General features: G+C 44.1%; 1 protein-coding gene across 1 annotated transcript in view; it reads right to left on the bottom strand.

Moving 5' to 3' along the window:
• The window catches only part of LOC139555160 (electrogenic aspartate/glutamate antiporter SLC25A13, mitochondrial), a 79,115-nt gene extending 59,083 nt beyond the window's left edge, over positions 1-20,032 (bottom strand). The window contains exons 1-4 of the mRNA XM_071368728.1: positions 19,854-20,032; positions 10,231-10,278; positions 9,634-9,776; positions 1,800-1,915 (exon numbers count right to left, since the gene is read on the bottom strand). Coding sequence (XP_071224829.1) covers positions 1,800-1,915; positions 9,634-9,776; positions 10,231-10,278; positions 19,854-19,943 — 397 coding nt within the window. The 5' untranslated portion in view covers positions 19,944-20,032. The remainder of the gene's footprint in view (positions 1-1,799; positions 1,916-9,633; positions 9,777-10,230; positions 10,279-19,853) is intronic.
• Between the last annotated feature and the right edge of the window lie 580 nt (positions 20,033-20,612).

Genomic DNA, 20,612 nt, shown 5'->3' with positions numbered 1-20,612 from the left:
TCATCAGAGTAACCAAAACAACAGATAGTCAGAAAGAAGCCTATTTTTTATTACACCACTAAACAAAAAACGTGTTTCATACCTTCTAGCATGTATCAGTGAATGAATAACTTAAAGAGAAATGAGAGGGGATCCGTACCAAATTGCACCCTATTCCATAAATACTTTTGATCGATAGTAGTGCACGATTTAGGGAATAGTTATGTCATTTGGGACGCAGACCAGAGAAATAGGAGTGAGATTTTTTCCCCAGCCAGATCAGGCCATACCTTTCGGAACAAGACAGCTCCAGCAGGTTTTACACTTTAATGAGGCAATAAAAATGCTGCATTTACTGGGCAGTGTAACACTGCAGTGCCATTCCCTATTCCAGACCTACCGTTTATATTATCAGCCTTTATGGACCTGTCAACACTCAGGCAACCTTTTATTCTTCTCTTTTTTGGTCTCTTTGGCTGAAGTACAATCCCGTTTTAATGTGTGTTGCATGTCACAGTTTAATTAAGTCTATTCCACGAAATTATGGATTTACTTTTTTATAAAACACTTAAAATTAACAGTGCATTCATCCCTTCATGTAAAAATATCTGTTTTTCCGCGATCACTTAATAGGAATTACACAGGTTATTAACAAACAAGAAAACAACGTACAAAAATGTAATAAAAATTTACAACAAAAACCCATTTATGAGGTGGAAAAACAAACTGTCTTTAATGCAGCTAAGCCACAGCAATTCATGCTTTCAATACGTTATAAAGGAGTGACTTGTTATTTTGGTTGAGATGGAGAAGGCCATTTCATCTAATGAAAAACTTAAGAAAGAGATAAAATCATGTAATGGATCACAATAAAGCGACTTTGACAAGACCATAATCTCAATCACAAGTTATTTGCTTTCGGTGAAATGGTAGCTGAACGTGAGCGATAAACAGCAGCGTATTGTTTTTCATGCAATTTTCCACTTCTTGTTGCATCTCCTAGCGTATCCACGGTAGCGTAGGCTATATTCATTCATCACACCTTTCAGAAGGCAGAAAAACAACAGAGCTTTTAATTACCAAACCAGATACACTACGTCACTGATAAATAGTATAATTGCTCCTTTTAAATATGAACATTTACATATGTGCATACATAATCAACCACAATGATCTTACTCCCTGCCGACTACCAACAATTAGAACGGAATTTACTTTCTCTCTGTTTGTGCCCAAGATATGTGCGCCGCATTTCAAATCAGTCCTAATGTGCTAATTTGGCACACCTACAGAAGGCAAAATTAAGGTTGTTTAAATCAATTAGGGAAATGTGAATCACGTACAAATGTCTCCTCTTCTCACCTCTGGGCTTGGAGCCTTCTAGGTAATGGTCCCAATCACACTCCCCTTCTCTCCGACAGATGTCTTCTCCCCCTCCACCCCTCCAAAACCAATATCTGTCATCCTGTCATCTCCATAGGGGTGCTTACACTGTCACCTTCATAGGGGCTAAGGTTACTGTCATTGATTCTGATGGTTATATGTGACAATATTATTTTTTAGGTCATTTTTGGGGTTGAGTAAAAGTGATGTCTTTTTACCTCTTCCAAAATAACAAAATAGAAAAATGTACAATGAAATGTACTTTCAGTAAATAAAATAGCTTATGTACTTGAGAACAGCTTTAAGAATTCTTCCTTCACTTCAATATGAATATCCTAGCTATAAGTGTCCACATTGTTTTGTACTTCAGTGGTTACAAATCAAACCTGGGGGTTGGAAATAGAGCTGTCAATCAAATCAGAGGGAACGTTACGTACCGTAGGTGGCTGCTCCTTTGCCCGTCTTGTCGAACAGCAGGAAGGCAACCACGTAGAGCGCATCTGGAGCACAGAGGACCGACTCAAAGGCCACAAATTCCTGGAAGGAGATCAACCTGATGGAGAGATAGATAGATAGATATAGAGAGAGAGAGAGATATAGAGGGAGAGAGAGAGAGAGAGAGAGAGAGAGAGAGAGAGAGAGAGAGAGAGAGAGAGAGAGAGAGAGAGAGAGAGAGAGAGAGAGAGAGAGAGAGAGAGAGAGAGAGAGAGAGAGAGAGAGAGAGAGAGAGAGAGAGAGAGAGAGAGAGAGAGAGAGAGAGAGAGAGAGAGAGAGAGAGAGAGAGAGAGAGAGAGAGAGAGAGAGAGAGACACAGACAGACAGACAGACAGACAGACAGACAGACAGACAGACAGACAGACAGACAGACAGACAGACAGACAGACAGACAGACAGACAGACAGACAGACAGACAGACAGACAGACAGACAGACAGACAGGTGAATGTTAGGATATCCTCTAAAGGTCTACAGATAATGTCCTGTTCCACAATGAAAAAGCAGAGGACGGATACAAACGTAGTAGTTTGTACTTGTTCATACTTGACACATTTTACAGCACGTGTAGTGTAATCATTAAAAGGAGAACTATACAAGTTTCAATGTATAACACTGGGCTTTACTGGGTGACAAAACCAATCGACAGACCAATATATGTCAATCTTAATTCAAGTAGGCCACTTCTCAGCTGAGTGAAATGTCCTAAATCCAATGAGTATGACTGTAGGAAAATAAAAACATTAAAAAAGGTTTTGAAAGAACTCTGTTCTTCATGTCAGTATAGTGTGCCAGTCTGAGTTGGCTGCTATAATGTTGACGGGCAACTTTAATGTCATTAAATATGACGTTTTACATTTCCCCTGCCATTATAAACAGGTGTACAAGTACAAAGGGAGTTTTGAACGGATATCCTTTCACTTTTACTGTATTGCCTATATTTCAGCACAGAAATATACATTTGTGCACAAGCCCAACAATGTATTAGGAAGGGTAAATTCTCTATTGCTCTCTCTCTCTTTCTCTCTCTTTGTCTCTCTCTTTTTCTTTCTCTTTCTCTCTCCCTTTCTCTCTCTCTCTCTCCCTTTCTCTTTCTCAATCTTTTCACTCTCTCGATCTCTCTCTCGCTCTTTCTATCACTCTCTCTCTTTCTCTCTCTCTCTCTCTCTCTCTCACTCTCTTTCTCTCTCTCTCTCTTTCTCTCTCGCTCTCGTTCTCTCTCACTTTCTTTCTCTCTCTCGCTCTCTTTCTCTCTCTCTCTTTCTAACTCTCTTTCTCTCTTCCCTTTCTCTCGCTCTCTCTTTCTCTCTCTCTTGATGTGTAGGCTACAGAATGTATGTGTCATTAATACCATTGTACTACACTTCTCTCTAATATGCCCACATCATCTATAACAAAGGGAGAATACACCAACTGATCCATGGGAGCCCTGGGGACCACGGCGCAATCTAGTCTTAATTCATGCTCGGTTCAAAGTTGCCTCAAGTCCATTATGAATTTCACAAATGGATACTATAATTACGCAGGGTCAGTCCTAATGAGCAGTCCCCTGAGCATGCATCTCTAATCTATTTCAATTTCCAGGGGAGCGATGATTACATTTTTCTGGCTACTCTAATTAATTTTGTTACTGATGAAATTCAAAGATGGATTCATTTGGAATCTGTATGCTTGTAGGCATGCTCTGCCTGCCTTACAGTGTAGAAAAAAACTGCCATGTTGAAAAGTCAAGAGTAATTGTTGTATTAACTAAGCTAGCTGACAGTTTTAGAACAGGGGCCTGTTGGTAGGGAGTGGGTGGAGGGGTACAAAAGCGCGCTGCTGAGTCCATGCATCGGCTGTTGGAGAAAAGCTAACATATTTACAGCTCTCGCGGCTGGAAGCATATTGAACGTTGAAAAGGAACATTTTCTGAAACATAACAATTACCAATTTGGAAGGTAATTTCATGAGTAACTGTAGACAGTAATACAGACGAGTGCAGGGGAGAAAACAGATACTGTCTAAAATGCCTAAAATAAGACGAGGAAGTACAGTATGCATATCAGCTTACATTAATTTATGTTGTTAGCATTTCAGTATTTTTCTAGACACGGATTATGAGCATTTTACACTGCTGTTGATTATCAGGGGTATTCAGATGACTTTGTGAGAAGGAGATGTGAGTGTTCAGGGGGTATATCACACACACACACACACACACACACACACACACACACACACACACACACACACACACACACACACACACACACACACACACACACACACACACACACACACACACACACACACACACACACACACACACACAGTGGTGATTGTGCCAGGGATGAGGCTTATGATGGTTGATTAGCATTGCTATGACTACTACAAAACAATTACCCCCAAAAAAGAGATGGCATCACTTTGCAATGCAGACCAAACCGAGACTCCAATAATCAAATCAACCAACAGTATCTACCAACCATCAACTTATATGGCACGGGACCAGGTTTTTTCTAGGCATGTCCATGGTCTGGGTAAACAGTGCACAAACATATGCATTTACAAACATGAGACTATGTTTCTGGGAAATGTAAGACGTACACAGTTAATGCTATACCACATGGACGGGATTGTTATTCACTTTAAATCTTAGTCTGAGAGTCAGAGGTCAACAAAGGTTGAAAGTGTCTCTCTGTACGAAGTCAATGTGGAGGTAGATATACTTGATGTCTTTGTTTGGGGGTGTCTATGAAAGTCTAGACTTTACTGTCATCTTCAGCAGCTAGCGAGGGTCTAGAACACTGTTAACAGCATAAACATTTGGGCGGATTAGGCTGGAGCGACAGCTTTTATCCCTGCTAGTAAAAGGAAAGACCATCCCTTCAATAAACCCCCTGTCCCTGCTATTGTCACTGACAGCCTTCCACCCAGAGGTGACTGCTGGCTAGCTGACTGACTGGCTGGCTAGCTGTCCGGCTGGTGGGCTGGATGCTTTGGGTTCTTCCAAGCAGACAACCAAGACCACACCAAAATGCACATGGCTGGCTGGGAGGACTGCTATTTTCCCAGCATGCTCTCTTTACAAAGTTTTAACCCCAGAGACTAACCTCAGAGGGTTTCACACTTTGAAGAGGTTTCCATTGGAGAAAGAGAAAAATAATTGTATATGTGAGAGAGAGAGAGAGAGAGAGAGAGAGAGAGAGAGAGAGAGAGAGAGAGAGAGAGAGAGAGAGGGAGAGGGAGAAAGAGAGAGAGAGAGAGGGAGGAAACATCTCTGACACATCTTTGAGACAGAAGTAGGGATGTCTACATGTGCTGAATGAGTAATTTTCAGACATAGAGAGGGAGTGTATCTATCTCAGCCAGCCAAGTCTGGGGAGGGTGAATAACAAGAGAGAAAAGTGATTTCCAGGCAGAGAGAGACTGTGATGGCTGTCAGTGAGTGTATCACCTGATTTACACAGTCACAGAGGGAGGCAAAGAAATGCATTACACTGTTTACGTACATCCAAACCCCCTCTACTCACAAAAACGATTACCCCGCCCTGACTCATCTCTGTGAAATGGAATCCTACCTGGGGTAAAAAACAGAGGCAGACGCATTGGCAAGAAAAAATGTATGCAGTATGCATATCCTGAAAAATACTCTAATTTTAACTAGAGGGAGTATATCATAATATGATTGTGTAAGTGGCTTGTTTCCTTACTTTCTTTTTTGTCAGGGAGGTCACTCAACAGGTCCTTGCCAATACTTGAAAAACAATGCGTTCCTGTTTTCCATGAACATAAAAGGGGGTGATGTTGACACGCGTAGCCATTGTCTGTTCTCTCTTCCGCACTGATCATCCATCTCATTGTCTGTTCTCTCTTCCGCACTGATCATCCATCTCATTGTCTGTTCTCTCTTCCGCACTGATCATCCATCTCATTGTCTGTTCTCTCTTCCGCACTGATCATCCATCTCATTGTCTGTTCTCTCTTCCGCACTGATCATCCATCTCATTGTCTGTTCTCTCTTCCGCACTGATCATCCATCTCATTGTCTGTTCTCTCTTCCGCACTGATCATCCATCTCATTGGGGGTGATGGACACCTACACCACCCGATGTCACAGGAAGGCCATAAAGATCATCAAGGACAACAACCACCCAAGCCACTACCTGTTCACCCCGCTATCATCCAGAAGGCGAGGTCAGTACAGGTGCATCCAAGCAGGGACCGAGAGACTGAAAAACAGCTTCTATCTCAAGGCCATCAGACTGTTAAACAGCCACCACTAACATTTAGCGGCCGCTGCCAACAAACTGACTCAGCTCCAGCCACCTTAAAAATGGGAATTGATGGAAATTATGTAAAAATGTACCACCAGCCACTTTAAACAATGCCACCTAATATAATGTTTACATACCCTACATTACACATCTCTTATGTATATGTATATACTGTACTCTATATCATCTACTGCATCTTGCCATCTTATGTAATACATGGACCACTAGCCACTTTAAACTATGCCACTTTATGTTTACATACCCTACAGTACTCATCTCATAGGTATATACCGTACTCTATACCATCTACTGCACCTTGCCTATGCCGTCTGTACCATCACTCATTCATATATCTTTATGTACATATTCTTTATCCCTTTACACTTGCGTGTATAAGGTAGTAGTTGCGGAATTGTTAGGTTAGATTACTTGTTGTTATTACTGCATTGTCGGAACTAGAAGCACAAGCATTTCGCTACACTCGCATTAACATCTGCTAACCATGTGTATGTGACTAATAAATTTGATTTGATTTGATTTGATTTTCATTGTCTGTTCTCTCTTCCGCACTGATCATCCATCTCATTGTCTGTTCTCTCTTCCGCACTGATCATCCATCTCATTGTCTGTTCTCTCTTCCGCACTGATCATCCATCTCATTGTCTGTTCTCTCTTCCGCACTGATCATCCATCTCATTGTCTGTTCTCTCTTCCGCACTGATCATCCATCTCATTGTCTGTTCTCTCTTCCGCACTGATCATCCATCTCATTGTCTGTTCTCTCTTCCGCACTGATCATTCATCTCATTGTCTGTTCTCTCTTCCGCACTGATCATCCATCTCATTGTCTGTTCTCTCTTCCGCACTGATCATCCATCTCATTGTCTGTTCTCTCTTCCGCACTGATCATCCATCTCATTGTCTGTTCTCTCTTCCGCACTAATCATCCATCTCATTGTCTGTTCTCTCTTCCGCACTAATCATCCATCTCATTGTCTGTTCTCTCTTCCGCACTAATCATCCATCTCATTGTCTGTTCTCTCTTCCGCACTAATCATCCATCTCATTGTCTGTTCTCTCTTCCGCACTAATCATCCATCTCATTGTCTGTTCTCTCTTCCGCACTAATCATCCATCTCATTGTCTGTTCTCTCTTCCGCACTAATCATCCATCTCATTGTCTGTTCTCTCTTCCGCACTAATCATCCATCTCATTGTCTAGTGAAATCAGTCTTAAAAATGTAATTAAAACGAGCTAAAACAAAATGCATGACGACTAACCTACGATGCCAACTGTAAACAAAATGGATGCATTCAAACAAAGGTTTCCGATTTCGTGACTTTGATCAAACCATCAAAGCAGACATTTCTGCTTCCTTATCATTTGGTATCCCCTACCCACCACTCGACCACACCAAATTAAGTTTAGATACAGAGACCAAGCCATGGTTTCCTAATAGATTTATCCCTTAATAGCAGTGTTGCTGCCGCCATTTATCCGTCTCGCAAAGCCGCACAATGCAGGAGTGCTGAATGGCATGGGCAATTACAGTGCATGTGTGCAGCCAGCCTCCACTCCATTTTAAAGCAGGCTTTCATAATGTGAGCAACATGACCGCATGCACTCTGCTCTTTGCCGGAGCCCAGGTGGTTGCCATGGCAACACACTTTTTCTTTTTGACTTACCCTAACATTCTATTGCCCGTCATTATGTATCATTAAAAACATACATATTAATGCAAAACACAGGGGTGATGGGGGTTAAGGGGAGAGGGGGATAAGATGAGATGAATTAGGGTACAACAACCAACAGAAGGAACAGAACAACACCTGACAAAGGGCCTTTGAGGATTTCTAAGAGTTTCTTTTTTAAACATAATAAATCCAATAAATAAGTGGTAAATAAATTCATCATGAGCTAAAAGCAAAAAAAATATATTTGGGTTGCATCCTGTGCATTAGAAAATAAGGGCTAGGCCCCATCTATAACCCTGGCAGTACCCCAGGCCCTATCTATAACTCTAGCAGTACTCCAGGCCCTATCTATAACTCTAGCAGTACTCCAGGCCCTATCTATAACTCTAGCAGTACTCCAGGCCCTATCTATAACTCTAGCAGTACTCCAGGCCCTATCTATAACTCTAGCAGTACTCCAGGCCCTATCTGTAACTCTAGCAGTACTCCAGGCCCTATCTATAACCCTGGCAGTACTCCAGGCCCTATCTATAACTCTAGCAGTATTCCAGGCCCTATCTATAACTCTAGCAGTATTCCAGGCCCTATCTATAACTCTAGCAGTACTCCAGGCCCTTGGTATAACTCTAGCAGTACTCCAGGCCCTATCTATAACTCTAGCAGTACTCCAGGCCATATCTATAACTCTAGCAGTACTCCAGGCCCTATCTATAACCCTGGCAGTACTCCAGGCCCTATCTATAACACTAGCAGTACTCCAGGCCCTATCTATAACTCTAGCAGTACCCCAGGCCCTATCTATAACTCTAGCAGTACTCCAGGCCATATCTATAACTCTAGCAGTACTCCAGGCCCTATCTATAACTATAGCAGTACTCCAGGCCATATCTATAACTCTAGCAGTACTCCAGGCCCTATCTATAACTCTAGCAGTACTCCAGGCCCTATCTATAACTCTAGCAGTACTCCAGGCCCTATCTATAACTCTAGCAGTACTCCAGGCCCTATCTATAACTCTAGCAGTACTCCAGGCCCTATCTATAACTCTAGCAGTACTCCAGGCCCTATCTATAACTCTAGCAGTACTCCAGGCCCTATCTATAACTCTAGCAGTACTCCAGGCCCTATCTATAACTCTAGCAGTACTCCAGGCCCTATCTATAACTCTGGCAGTACTCCAGGCCCTATCTATAACTCTAGCAGTACTCCAGGCCCTATCTATAACTCTAGCAGTACTCCAGGCCCTATCTATAACTCTAGCAGTACTCCAGGCCCTATCTATAACTCTAGCAGTACTCCAGGCCCTATCTATAACTCTAGCAGTACTCCAGGCCCTATCTATAACTCTAGCAGTACTCCAGGCCCTATCTATAACTCTAGCAGTACTCCAGGCCCTATCTATAACTCTAGCAGTACTCCAGGCCCTATCTATAACTCTAGCAGTACTCCAGGCCCTATCTATAACTCTAGCAGTACTCCAGGCCCTATCTATAACTCTAGCAGTACTCCAGGCCCTATCTATAACTCTAGCAGTACTCCAGGCCCTATCTATAACTCTAGCAGTACTCCAGGCCCTATCTATAACTCTGGCAGTACTCCAGGCCCTATCTATAACTCTAGCAGTACTCCAGGCCCTATCTATAACCCTAGCAGTACTCCAGGCCCTATCTATAACTCTAGCAGTACTCCAGGCCCTATCTATAACCCTAGCAGTACTCCAGGTTGTTGTTGTAACCAACTTTTAACTAGGCATAAAGCCTGGAGTTTTTCCTGGTCAGGGCCTGTATTCACAAAGCTTTGTGTCGTCTGTCCATCATACCCACCCATCTTTCTTCTGGTCCACCACCCCAGCCAGCAGTGAGGTGGCCTCGTTAGACAGCCTGATGTCAGTGTGTGCATAGAGAAACCGGGCCACAAAGTCCTCTGGAGACATGAAGGCCTCATCGTTCTTCTGGATGCTGGCATACTGCAACAGCAAACACGCACACACAAAAACAGACAGACAGACAGACAGACAGACAGACAGACAGACAGACAGACAGACAGACAGCGTAATTGATTTGTTAATAAGTGATCTATTGGTCGAGGAAGACACTGACACTGACTGTTTCAATCCTTTGGGCAGACACCTAACTTGCGATCATTCACACGTAACTCAAGACTTTAATAGGCATAAATCATGCAGTGATGTCAATGGTAAAAATTCAAGTTGTGTGCAGGGATCTCAAGTTAGGATTCAGACCTCAATGGAGAAAACCGGAAATGTGCTATTGACTCTTGTTTTTGTGACTTGAACCAGAAGAAGCCTACAAATAAATGCAATATTAGTAGTGGCTTTCCAGTGCATGAAGTTGGCTTGTATCCAGTGAGCTAAGGAAATGTTGTTGATCCATAGGCAAATTGATTCTTACACAACTGACCTTTATGAAAATAGCTTTCAGCTCAGTAGGGTCAGCCCTCTTTTGTCCCTGGAGAAAGAAATTATGTACACATTATCATCACATAATCAACAACCAAGCTCTGTGGTAATAACCTGAAACTAATACACTTCTTTAATTTACAATTCTGTTGAAGCACTCATTAAAGCCCTCTTGGATGTCTTCACCTGCACACCATTTTATTTGGTTTTTATCTTGACTGTTATTTTTAATATATATTTATTTTTAATCCCAGGCCCCCGTAGGAGGCCTTTTTCCTTTTAGTAGGCCATTATTGTAGATACGAATTTGTTCTTAACTGACTTGCCTAGTTAAATAAAGGTTCAATAAATAAAAATAAACTGTTTGTAACTTGTCTTTTTTGTGCGAATAAATAAAAATACAAAATAAAATGGATAGGCCTATAGGCATAGGCTACTAGGATAACGTTATGACTTGTTGCAGTAAGATGTTTTCCCCACTTTGCAATAAAAGTAAGACACACTAATCGTGTACTTATAATAACATCCCCCTGTTAAACTGTTAATAATTACTGTAGGGAAAAAAAGAAAAAAAATGTATTAGGATATGCAGAATTATTGAGACCTGATATTTATGACACAATGAATTCCTAATGTTAGTTTTATGCTTTTCAACTTTATTGTGCTCTTTTTGTTTATACCTTTCATAGTAGTGACTTGTGAAAGTATTCACCCCCCTTCACATTTTTCCTGTTTGTTGCCTTACAAGCTGGAATTAAAATAGATTTTTGGGGGGTTTGTATCATTTTATTTACACAACATGCTTACCACTTTGAAGATGCAAAATATGTTTTATTGTGAAACAAACAAGAAATAAGACAAAAAAAATGAACAACTTGAGCGTGCAACTTGAGCCACCCTTTGCAGCAATTACAGCTGCAAGTCTCTTGGGGTATGTCTCTATAAGCTTGGCACTGTAAGGTTCTGTATTTATTTTCTTAGTCAACACTGTGTTCTGTTTCTTTGTGTTCTTGAACGTAGCCCTGTTTCTTTGTGTTCTTGAACGTCTTTGTGTTCTTGAACGTAGCCCTGTCTTTCATTTTTGTTCATTGATTTCACCTCTGTTAGTTACTCACCTGGTCTCATCAGCTCCTTATTTAGTTCAGTTCATTCTGTTTGTGCCTTTGTGTGGTATTGTTCCTTTTGACTCTACTAAGCCTTTTCCTATCTCGTTTGTGAGAACCAGTTATAGCCTTCAGTCCTAGTTTTGATTCACCTGCCTGTTTGCCTACCTGTGTATGACCATTGCCTGCCTGTGACCACGATTCTTGCCTCCTGCGAAGGTCGTAATAAACACATGCCACGCTCTGCGCGTGAATCTACACCTTTTTCTCCCTGAGAATTCATTACAGAATACCTCACCTAAAAACGGAATAGATTCAGTGGAACTACAGCGGCGCCTAACCCAGCAAGAGGAGCGTATGGAGAAAATCTGTCATCTTCTCTGCCAGCCTATCCCTACTCCTCCGATGCCAGGTATTGTATCCCATAGCCCTCCTTCATTCATATCCATACCTGGAAAATATGACGGTTCACCTGGGAATTGTCAGGGATTTCTGATGCAATGCAGCAAATACATTGAGCACAACCCCACTAACTTCGCCACCGACAAGAGCAGGGTGGATTTTGTTGTGTCTCTACTCACAGGCAAAGCCCTGGATTAGGCCACCTGCCATTTGGACTGCCAACAGCACAGAACTCGGATCTGAGACCCATTCCCACACCCTCTTCAAAGAGGTATTTGATCACTCTCCTTCCGGTCGTCCTATAGCAGACCTCCTCATAGAACTTCAACAAGGACGCAATTCAGCTGCCGAGTATGCCCTCGAGTTCTGCACCATGGCTGCAGGGAGTGGATGGAGTGAGGCTGCTTTACTTACTGTCTACCGAAGAGGGCTCAACAGGGAACTTCAGGCGGAGCTGGCCTGTAGAGGTGACCTTCACCATTTAAATCAATACATTCATATGTCCATCTCCATCGACCAACTCATCGCCGACCGCCGAAGAACTCTGCCACCCAGGAACCCGACACCTTCTCTTTCCATGATTCCGTCATCCCGTCCGAGTCTTCCAGAGTCCATGCAGTTGGGCCATGCTCCTCTCCCGTGTATCGAACATCAAAGGCTGATCCAAGAAGGGCTCTGCCTATACTGTGGAGGGAAAGATGATCCACTCAGCCATTGCCCTGTTCGCCCCCCCACGGAGAGATGAGAAGGGTCCCTCAGGTTGGCATGCAGGTAGGCGTGTCCTTATTTCTAAATATCTCCCAGAAGCAATTCTCCATCCCAGTATTGATATCCGTGAAGTGGGTTACCAAGTATGTAGAAGGCTTGATAGATTCGGGAGCAGCAGTTAATTTTATCGATCACCAGCTAGTACAAGAGTTTGACATTGATCTAACACCTGTCACCCCTCCCTTAAGGATTAACACCCTGGACAGGCAGCCATTGGGCACGGGCTTCAATACACACCTGACACAGAGCGTCACCCTCCAAATTGGAGTCTTCCACACCGAAACCATGGAACTCTCATCCCCCAAACAGCCACTCATCCTCGGACACCCCTGGCTTTGTCGTCACGACCCTGCTATCTCGTGGCGACAAGGTGAACTACTGTCCTGGTAATCTACCTGCTTCAACATTTGCCTACCTGCAGAGCCACCACCATTGACGACTCTGCCTCTGCAGTGCCACCCACCATACCATCTGCATACGCCCAGTATAGCAATGTTTTCAGCAAAATCAAGGCCTCCACTCTGCCACCACATCGCCCAGGGGACTGTGCTATTGACTTACTCCCTGGAGCGTCCCCACCGAAGGGCCGTGTTTACCCCCTATCTATCCCGGAAAAGGAGGCAATAGAGAACTACATTGATGAAACACTCAAATGGTTTCATTCGTCCTTCTTCCCCGGCTGCGTCCAGCTTCTTCTTCGTTGGGAAAAAAGGACAGTGGTCTCCGATCATGTATTGATTAGTGTTCCCTGAATGATGTTAAGAACCGTCTTCCTCTGATCCCAGCAACCCTTGAACAAGTGGACCGCGCCAACATCTAAACAAAACTCGACCTGCGAAGTGCATGTAACCTTGTCCGTATACGTGAAGGCGACGAATGGAAGACGGCCTTTATCACCGCACGAGGGCACTACGAAAACCTGGTCATGCCCTACGGCCTTACTAACTTACTTACTAACGCCGTCTTCCAATCCTTTATGAACGAGGTTTTCCAGGATATGATCAACAGCTTTCTCATCGTCTACATTGACATCCTGATTTACTCCCTAAAGGAACACATAGAGCATGTGCAAAAGGTTCTTCAACAGCTCCTTGTCCATAACCTTTATGTGAAGACTGAAAAGAGCACCTTCCATGTAAACTTCTTCGGTTTCGTACTGACACCTGGAGGGGTCAGCATGGATGAGAACAAAGTCCCTGCCGTCAGTAACTGGCCCAAACCCACCACTGTTAAGGAACTCCAACGTTTCATTGGGTTCTCCAACTACTATCGCCGGTTCATTCGGAATTTCAGTGCTACTGCCGCTCCCCTCACTGCCCTTACCAGCCAAAAAGAGCCGGACCCTTCAATGGACTGATACCGCCCTGAATGCTTTCAACAACTTGAAATGCCTCTTCACCTCTGCTCCTGTCCTTCTCCAACCTGATCCGACCCTTCCTTTCACCCTGGAGGTGCCTCCGAAGTAGGAGTAGGAGCAATACTCTTTCAGCAGGTGGGCCTTCTTCTCCCGGAAGTTATCCTCCGCTGAGAGGAATTACAACGTGGGGAACAGAACTCCTCTCCATCAAGCTGGCCCTCGGAGTGGCGCCACTGGATGGAGGGCGCACAAAATAATTTTCTCTTTCTAACAGATTGTAATCGGGAATATATCAGAGGGGCCAAGAGGTTAAACTCCAGACAAGCCCGCTGCGCTCCTCTTCACACGCTTTCATGTTACTTACATCCCTGGAAAGAAAAACGTAAAAGCTGATGCTCTCTCCCGCCAGTTTGACCTTCCGACCAGTAACTCAGACCCTACACCCATTCTTCCTTCCTCTTGCATTATGGGGCCGGTACAGTGGGAGGTTCACTCTGCCATACAAGAAGCCCTAACCTCAGACCTGGCTCCTCCTGAGACACCACCTGAGAGGAGTTATGTACCAGCAGCTGTTAGACCCCAACTGATGCAATGGTGTCACACGTCCTTGGGGTCAGGACATCCGGGCATTACACAAACCACCAAACTTCTAGCCCGTAAGTTCTGGTGGTCCTCACTGGCATCTGACGTAAAGGATTACGTACTCTCCTGTCCAGTCTGCGCCCAAACCAAAAGCCCTCGTCATCTCCCTTCCAGTAAGCTTCAACCTTTGCCAATCCCTCACAGACCCTGGTCCAACATAGCTGTTGACTTCATCACAGACCTTCCTGAATCCTCTGGTAACACCACCATCCTTGTCATAGTAGACCGTTTTTCAAAAATGTGTCATCTGGTTCCACTTCCTCATTTACCTAACACCATGGAATTGGCTGAGTGTATATTCCAGCAGGTGATCCGTCTTATGGGATTCCGGAGGACATCATCTCTGACCGCGGGCCCCAGTTTGTCACCTGGGTGTGGCGAGCCTTCTGTGACAGACTGGGGGTCGCCCTCAGCCTCTCCTCCGGGTACCATCCCCAGACCAACCGGCAGACAGAATGCCTGAACCAAGAAATAGGGAAGTACCTCCGCCAACAATATTCTGCCTCTCCACACGACTGGAGTCGGTATATGGCCTGGGCCGAATACACTCAGAACTCACTCATGTATTCATCCCTCTGCCTTACTCTGTTTCAGTGTGTACTTGGTTACCAACCCCCCATGTTTCCCTGGGAGGTGGAGCCTGGTACTGTCCCAGCTGTCGACGACTAGTTTCGGCGTAGTGAGCGGGTATGGGAGACCACTTACCGGCATCTGCAGGAGGCCTCTAATACCCAGAAACGCTTTGCCGACAGACGCAGCCGACCTACGCCACTCTTTCACACCGGACAATGTGTGTGGTTCTCTACCAGAGACATATGTCTCCCATGCAAAAAGTTCTGTCCTTGTTTCATTGGTCCCTTCAAGATAACCCTATCACGTACCTCCTCCAGTTACCCCGTCAGTATAAAATCTCCTCGTCCTTTCATGTCTCTGTTAAAACCGGTCACCTACAGTCCTCTTCATCCTCCAGTCTCAACCCGCAGTGTGCCACCACCGTTGGACGTCGGAGGGGAACCTGCCTACGCCCATCAGGCCCTCCTTGATTCAAAATACCTGAAAGGTCGCATCCACTATCTAGTGGACTGGGAAGGTTATGGGCCTGAAGACCGGTCCAGGGTCCCCAACCAGGACATCATCAACCCAGAGGTAATTCAGGCATTTCACAGTGATCGTCCCGCTCCCCGACCTCGAGGTCGACAGTCCCTGCCTCTGAAAAACATCCCCACAGCATGATGCTGCCACCACCATGCTTCACTGTGGGGATGGTGTTCTCTGGGTGATGAGAGGTGTTGGGTTTGTGCCAGACAGTGTTTTCCTTGATGGCCAAAAAGCTACATTTGTCTCATCTGACCAAAGTGCCTTCTGCCATATGTTTGGGGAGTCTCCCACATGCCTTTTGGTGAACACCAAATGTGTTTGCTTATTTATTTCTTTAAGAATTGGCTTTTTTTAAGGCCACTCTTCCGTTAATCCCAGCTCTGTGGAGTGTACAGCTTAGTGACACTCCAATCTCCGCTGTGGAGCTTTGCAGCTCCTTTAGTGATCTCAGCGATCACTGCCTCATTGCCTGCGTCCATAATGGGTCTGCGGTCAAACGACCACCCCTCATCACTGTCAAACTCTCCCTAAAACAATTCAGCGAGCAGGCCTTTCTAATTGACCTGACCCGGGTATCCTGGAAGGATATTGACCTCATTCTGTCAGTAGAAGATGCCTGGTTATTCTTTAAAAGTGCTTTCCTCACCATCTTAAATAAGCATGCCCCATTCAAAAAATTTAGAACCAGGAACAGATATAGCCCTTGGTTCACTCCAGACCTGACTGCCCTTGACCAGCACAAAAACATCCTGTGGCGTACTGCATTAGCATCGAATAGCCCCCGCGATATGCAACTTTTCAGGGAAGTTAGGAACCAATATACACCGGCAATTAGGAAAGCAAAGGCTAGCTTTTTTAAACAGAAATGTGCATCCTGTAGCACAAACTCAAATGTTCTGGGACACTAAAGTCCATGGATAATAAGAGCAGCTGCCCACTGCACTGAGGCTAGGAAACACTGTCACCACCGATAAATCCACGATAACTTAGAATTTCAATAAGCATTTTTCTACGGCTGGCCATGCTTTCCACCTGACTACCCCGTCAAAAGCCCTGCCCCCCCCCTCCCCCCACAGCAACTTGCACAAGCCTCCCTCATTTCTCCTTCACCCAAATCCAGATAGCGGATGTTCTGAAAGAGTTGCAAAATCTGGACCCCTACAAATCAGCTGGGCTAGACAACTGGGCTGGACAGCCCTCTCTTTCTAAAATTATCTGCCGCAATTGTTGCAACCCCCTATTACTAGCCTGTTCAACCTCTCTTTCATATCGTCTGAGATCCCCAAAGATTGGAAAGCTGTCACGGTCATCCCCCCCCCCTCTTCAAAGGGGGAGACACTCTAGACCCAAACTGTTACAGACCTATATCTATCCTACCCTGCCTTTCATTGGTCTTCGATAGCCAAGTTAACAAACAGATCACCGACCATTTCGAATCCCACCATACCTTCTCCGCTATGCAATCTGGTTTCCGAGCTGGTCATGGGTGCACCTCACTCACGCTCAAGGTCCTAAACGATATCATAGCCGCCATCGATAAGAGACAATACTGTGCAGCCATATTCATCGACCTGGCCAAGGCTTTCAACTCTGTCAGACTCAACAGCCGTGGTTTCTCAAATGACTGCCTCGCCTGGTTCACCAACTACTTCTCAGACAGAGTTCATTGTGTCAAATCGGATCTCGGGCCGACTCTTTTCTCTGTATACATCAATGATGTCGCTCTTGCTGCTGGTGATTCTCGGATCCACCTCTACGCAGACGACACCATTCTGTATACTTCTGGCCCTTCTTTGGACACTGTGTTAACCAACCTCCAGACGAGCTTCAATGCCATACAACTCTCCTTCCGTGGCCTCCAACTGCTCTTAAATGCAAGTAAAACTAAATGCATGGTCTTCAACCGATCGCTGCCCGCCCGTCCAGCATCACTACTCTGGACGGTTCTGACTTAGAATATGTGGACAACTACAAATACCTAGGTGTCTGGTTAGACTGTAAACTCTCCTTCCAGACTCACATTAAGCATCTCCAATCCAAAATTAAATCTTGAATCGGCTTCCTATTTCGCAACAAAGCATCCTTCACTCATGCTGCCGAACATACCCTCTTAAAACTGACTATCCTACCGATCCTTGACTTCGGCAATGTCATTTACAAAATAGCCTCCAACACTCTACTCAGCAAATTGGATGCAGTCTATCACAGTGCCATCCGTTTTGTCACCAAAGCCCCATATACTACCCACCACTGTGACCTGTATGCTCTCGTTGGCTGGCCCTCGCTTCATTTTCGTCGCCAAACCCACTGGCTTCAGGTCATCCATAAGTCTTTGCTAGGTAAAGCCCCGCCTTATCTCAGCTCACTGGTCACCATAGCAGCACCCACCTGTAGCACGCGCTCCAGCAGGTATATTTCACTGGTCACCCCCAAAGCCAATTCCTCCTTTGGCCGCCTTTCCTTCCAGTTTTCTGCTGCCAATGACTGGAACGAATTGCAAAAATCACTGAAGCTGGAGACTCATATCGCCCTCACTAACTTTAAGCATCAGCTGTCAGAGCAGCTCATAGATCATTGCACCTGTAAATAGCCCATCCAACTACCTCATCCCCATATTGTTATTTCTTTTTTTGCTCCTTTGTACCCCAGTATCTCTACTTGCACATTCATCTTCTGCAAATCTATCACTCCAGAGTTTAGCAATTAAATTATAATTACTTCGCCACTACGGCCTATTTATTGCCTTACCTCCCTAATCTTACCTCATTTGCACACACTGTATATAGATATTTTTTTATATTGTGTTATTGACTGTACGTTTGTTTATTCCATGTGCAACTCTGTGTTGTTGTTTGTGTCGCTTTGCTTTATCTTGGCCAGGTCGCAGTTGTAAATGAGAACTTGTTCTCAACTGGCCTACCTGAATAAATAAAACTCTTTGCCTGGTCTGTGAGTTTTGGTGGGCGGCCCTCTCTTGGCAGGTTTGTTGTGGAGCCATATTCTTTCCATTTTTTTAAATAATGGATTTAACGGTGCTCTGTGGGATGTTCAAAGTTTAGGATATTTTTTTATAACCCAACCCTGATCTGTACTTCTCCACAACTTGCTTAGTGGTGTTGCCCCTTGCTTAGTGGTGTTGCAGACTATACTGAGATCATGTGACACTTAGATTGCACACAGGTCTTTATTTAACTAATTATGTGACTTCTGAAGGTAATTGGTTGCACTAGATCTTATTTAGGGGCTTCATAGCAAAGGGGGTGAATACATATGCCCACACCACTTTTCCGTTTTTTATTTTAAAGAATTTTTTTGAAACAAGTTATTTTTTTCACTTCACCAATCTGGACTATTTTGTGTATGTCCCTTACATGAAATCCAAATAAAAATATATTTAAATTACAGGTTGTAATGCAACAAAATAGGAAAAACGTCAAGGGGGATGAATACTTTTGCAAGGCACTCTAAATCTCAATGATGATGTGCAAATGTCACCTGTATCATTTGACAATGTTAAGATTCAACAGGTCAATATTGCTGTCTTTATATGGAATTATTATATGAAACGGGGCTGTACATAATAATAGGGGATTCAGCTGTGAGTTTATAAATTATTACATTTTGGGGGGAGGGAACACTTTCTTCATTCAAAACGTGGCTCGAGGCAGATGACGGCGCTAGACGTGCCTAATCTACATTGGAGAATTTGATTACGTGCTATCACATTATGTGAATTAATAACTGCCCCCAGTGGAGCGAGCAACAACAGAAGCCTTATATTACTGTAGTGTATGTGTATGGGGAGAAGCTCATGTAGCATTATGCTAACCAAGGTTACTAGGCTACAGCCGGCTTTAAGTCAATGACATGCTAATCAGCCGGCCACACGGGACGTGGGGAAAGGGAGGGACAGAGACCACTGGTTTCACTGACAGGTTGGTCTAATAACCGGCTTCCGCATAGTGCATCACAGGGAAAGGATGCATCCCATTACAACCTTGACTTCTGCAAGTAGCCCCGTCCTCCTACACTGTAAAGCCCAATGGCATTGCCACTGGCTAATGTTAACCTCGAACATCCTCTTAGCAGGCTAACTAGTAGCTAGCTGGCTAGCCATCTATCAATAGATGGGGGAGGAAGTCAGTGTGTGAGAAAGTCGTCCCTGCGTTCGAAGGTGTCGTTGTCTATTCCGACATTGTCTAGTTCACCTACTGACAAAAACTGTATTTTTTTCCTCGGAAAAGGTGAGCTTACCTTTGCAGCCATAGCAAGATTACTGTCAACCAACCAAGCCCACTGACCAAGCAAACCCGGTAATTTCCTTTTGCGTGACGACGTTCCCATGGAAATCACGCGCGGTTGTCTAACAGTGCAGTGAAGAGAGGAGATCAAGGCAGCTAAAGTGTTCACGTGGTATGGAGCCGTAGAGAGGTAGTCAGTGGCAGGCATCGTTATGTAACCATCCATATTACTAACCATCCGTATTACAGTCTATTCATATTACATGAATACGCTGTTACTACACAGGTATTAGAGTAAGGTGTAGGCAATCATTCCTTATTTCAAAGTTCTCTGTCTTTCTTATGAAGCTTATCATCATCATAAGATCTCTGTATCCTCCCAGTACACCTATACTAGGATATAACTGACATTGGCTCTATGCCTACACAACCTATGACGCATTTATTTAAACATGATCTGATACTATTCATTTTGGTAATAGGCTTTATGTACCTTTCCTGGCTGCCATTGAGTGAAGAATGTAAAAACATTGTTCCATCCATATCTATGTACAGTGCCTTCAGAAAGTATTCACACCCTTAACTTTTTCCTGTTGTGTTACAGCCTGAATTTAAAATGGATTAAATTGAGATTGTGTGTCACTGGCCTACACACAATACCCAATAATGTCAAAGTGAAATTGTTTTTAGAAATTATTACAAATAAATTAAAAGATGAAATGTCCTCAGTCAACTCCTTTGTTATGGATAGCCTAAATAAGTTCAGGAAGAA

The sequence above is a fragment of the Salvelinus alpinus genome, chromosome 26, assembly GCF_045679555.1.
Source record: "Salvelinus alpinus chromosome 26, SLU_Salpinus.1, whole genome shotgun sequence".
Lineage (NCBI taxonomy): Eukaryota > Metazoa > Chordata > Actinopteri > Salmoniformes > Salmonidae > Salvelinus > Salvelinus alpinus.
Note: the sequence above shows the minus strand (reverse complement) of the source record. Positions and strands in the feature narration are given on the sequence as shown.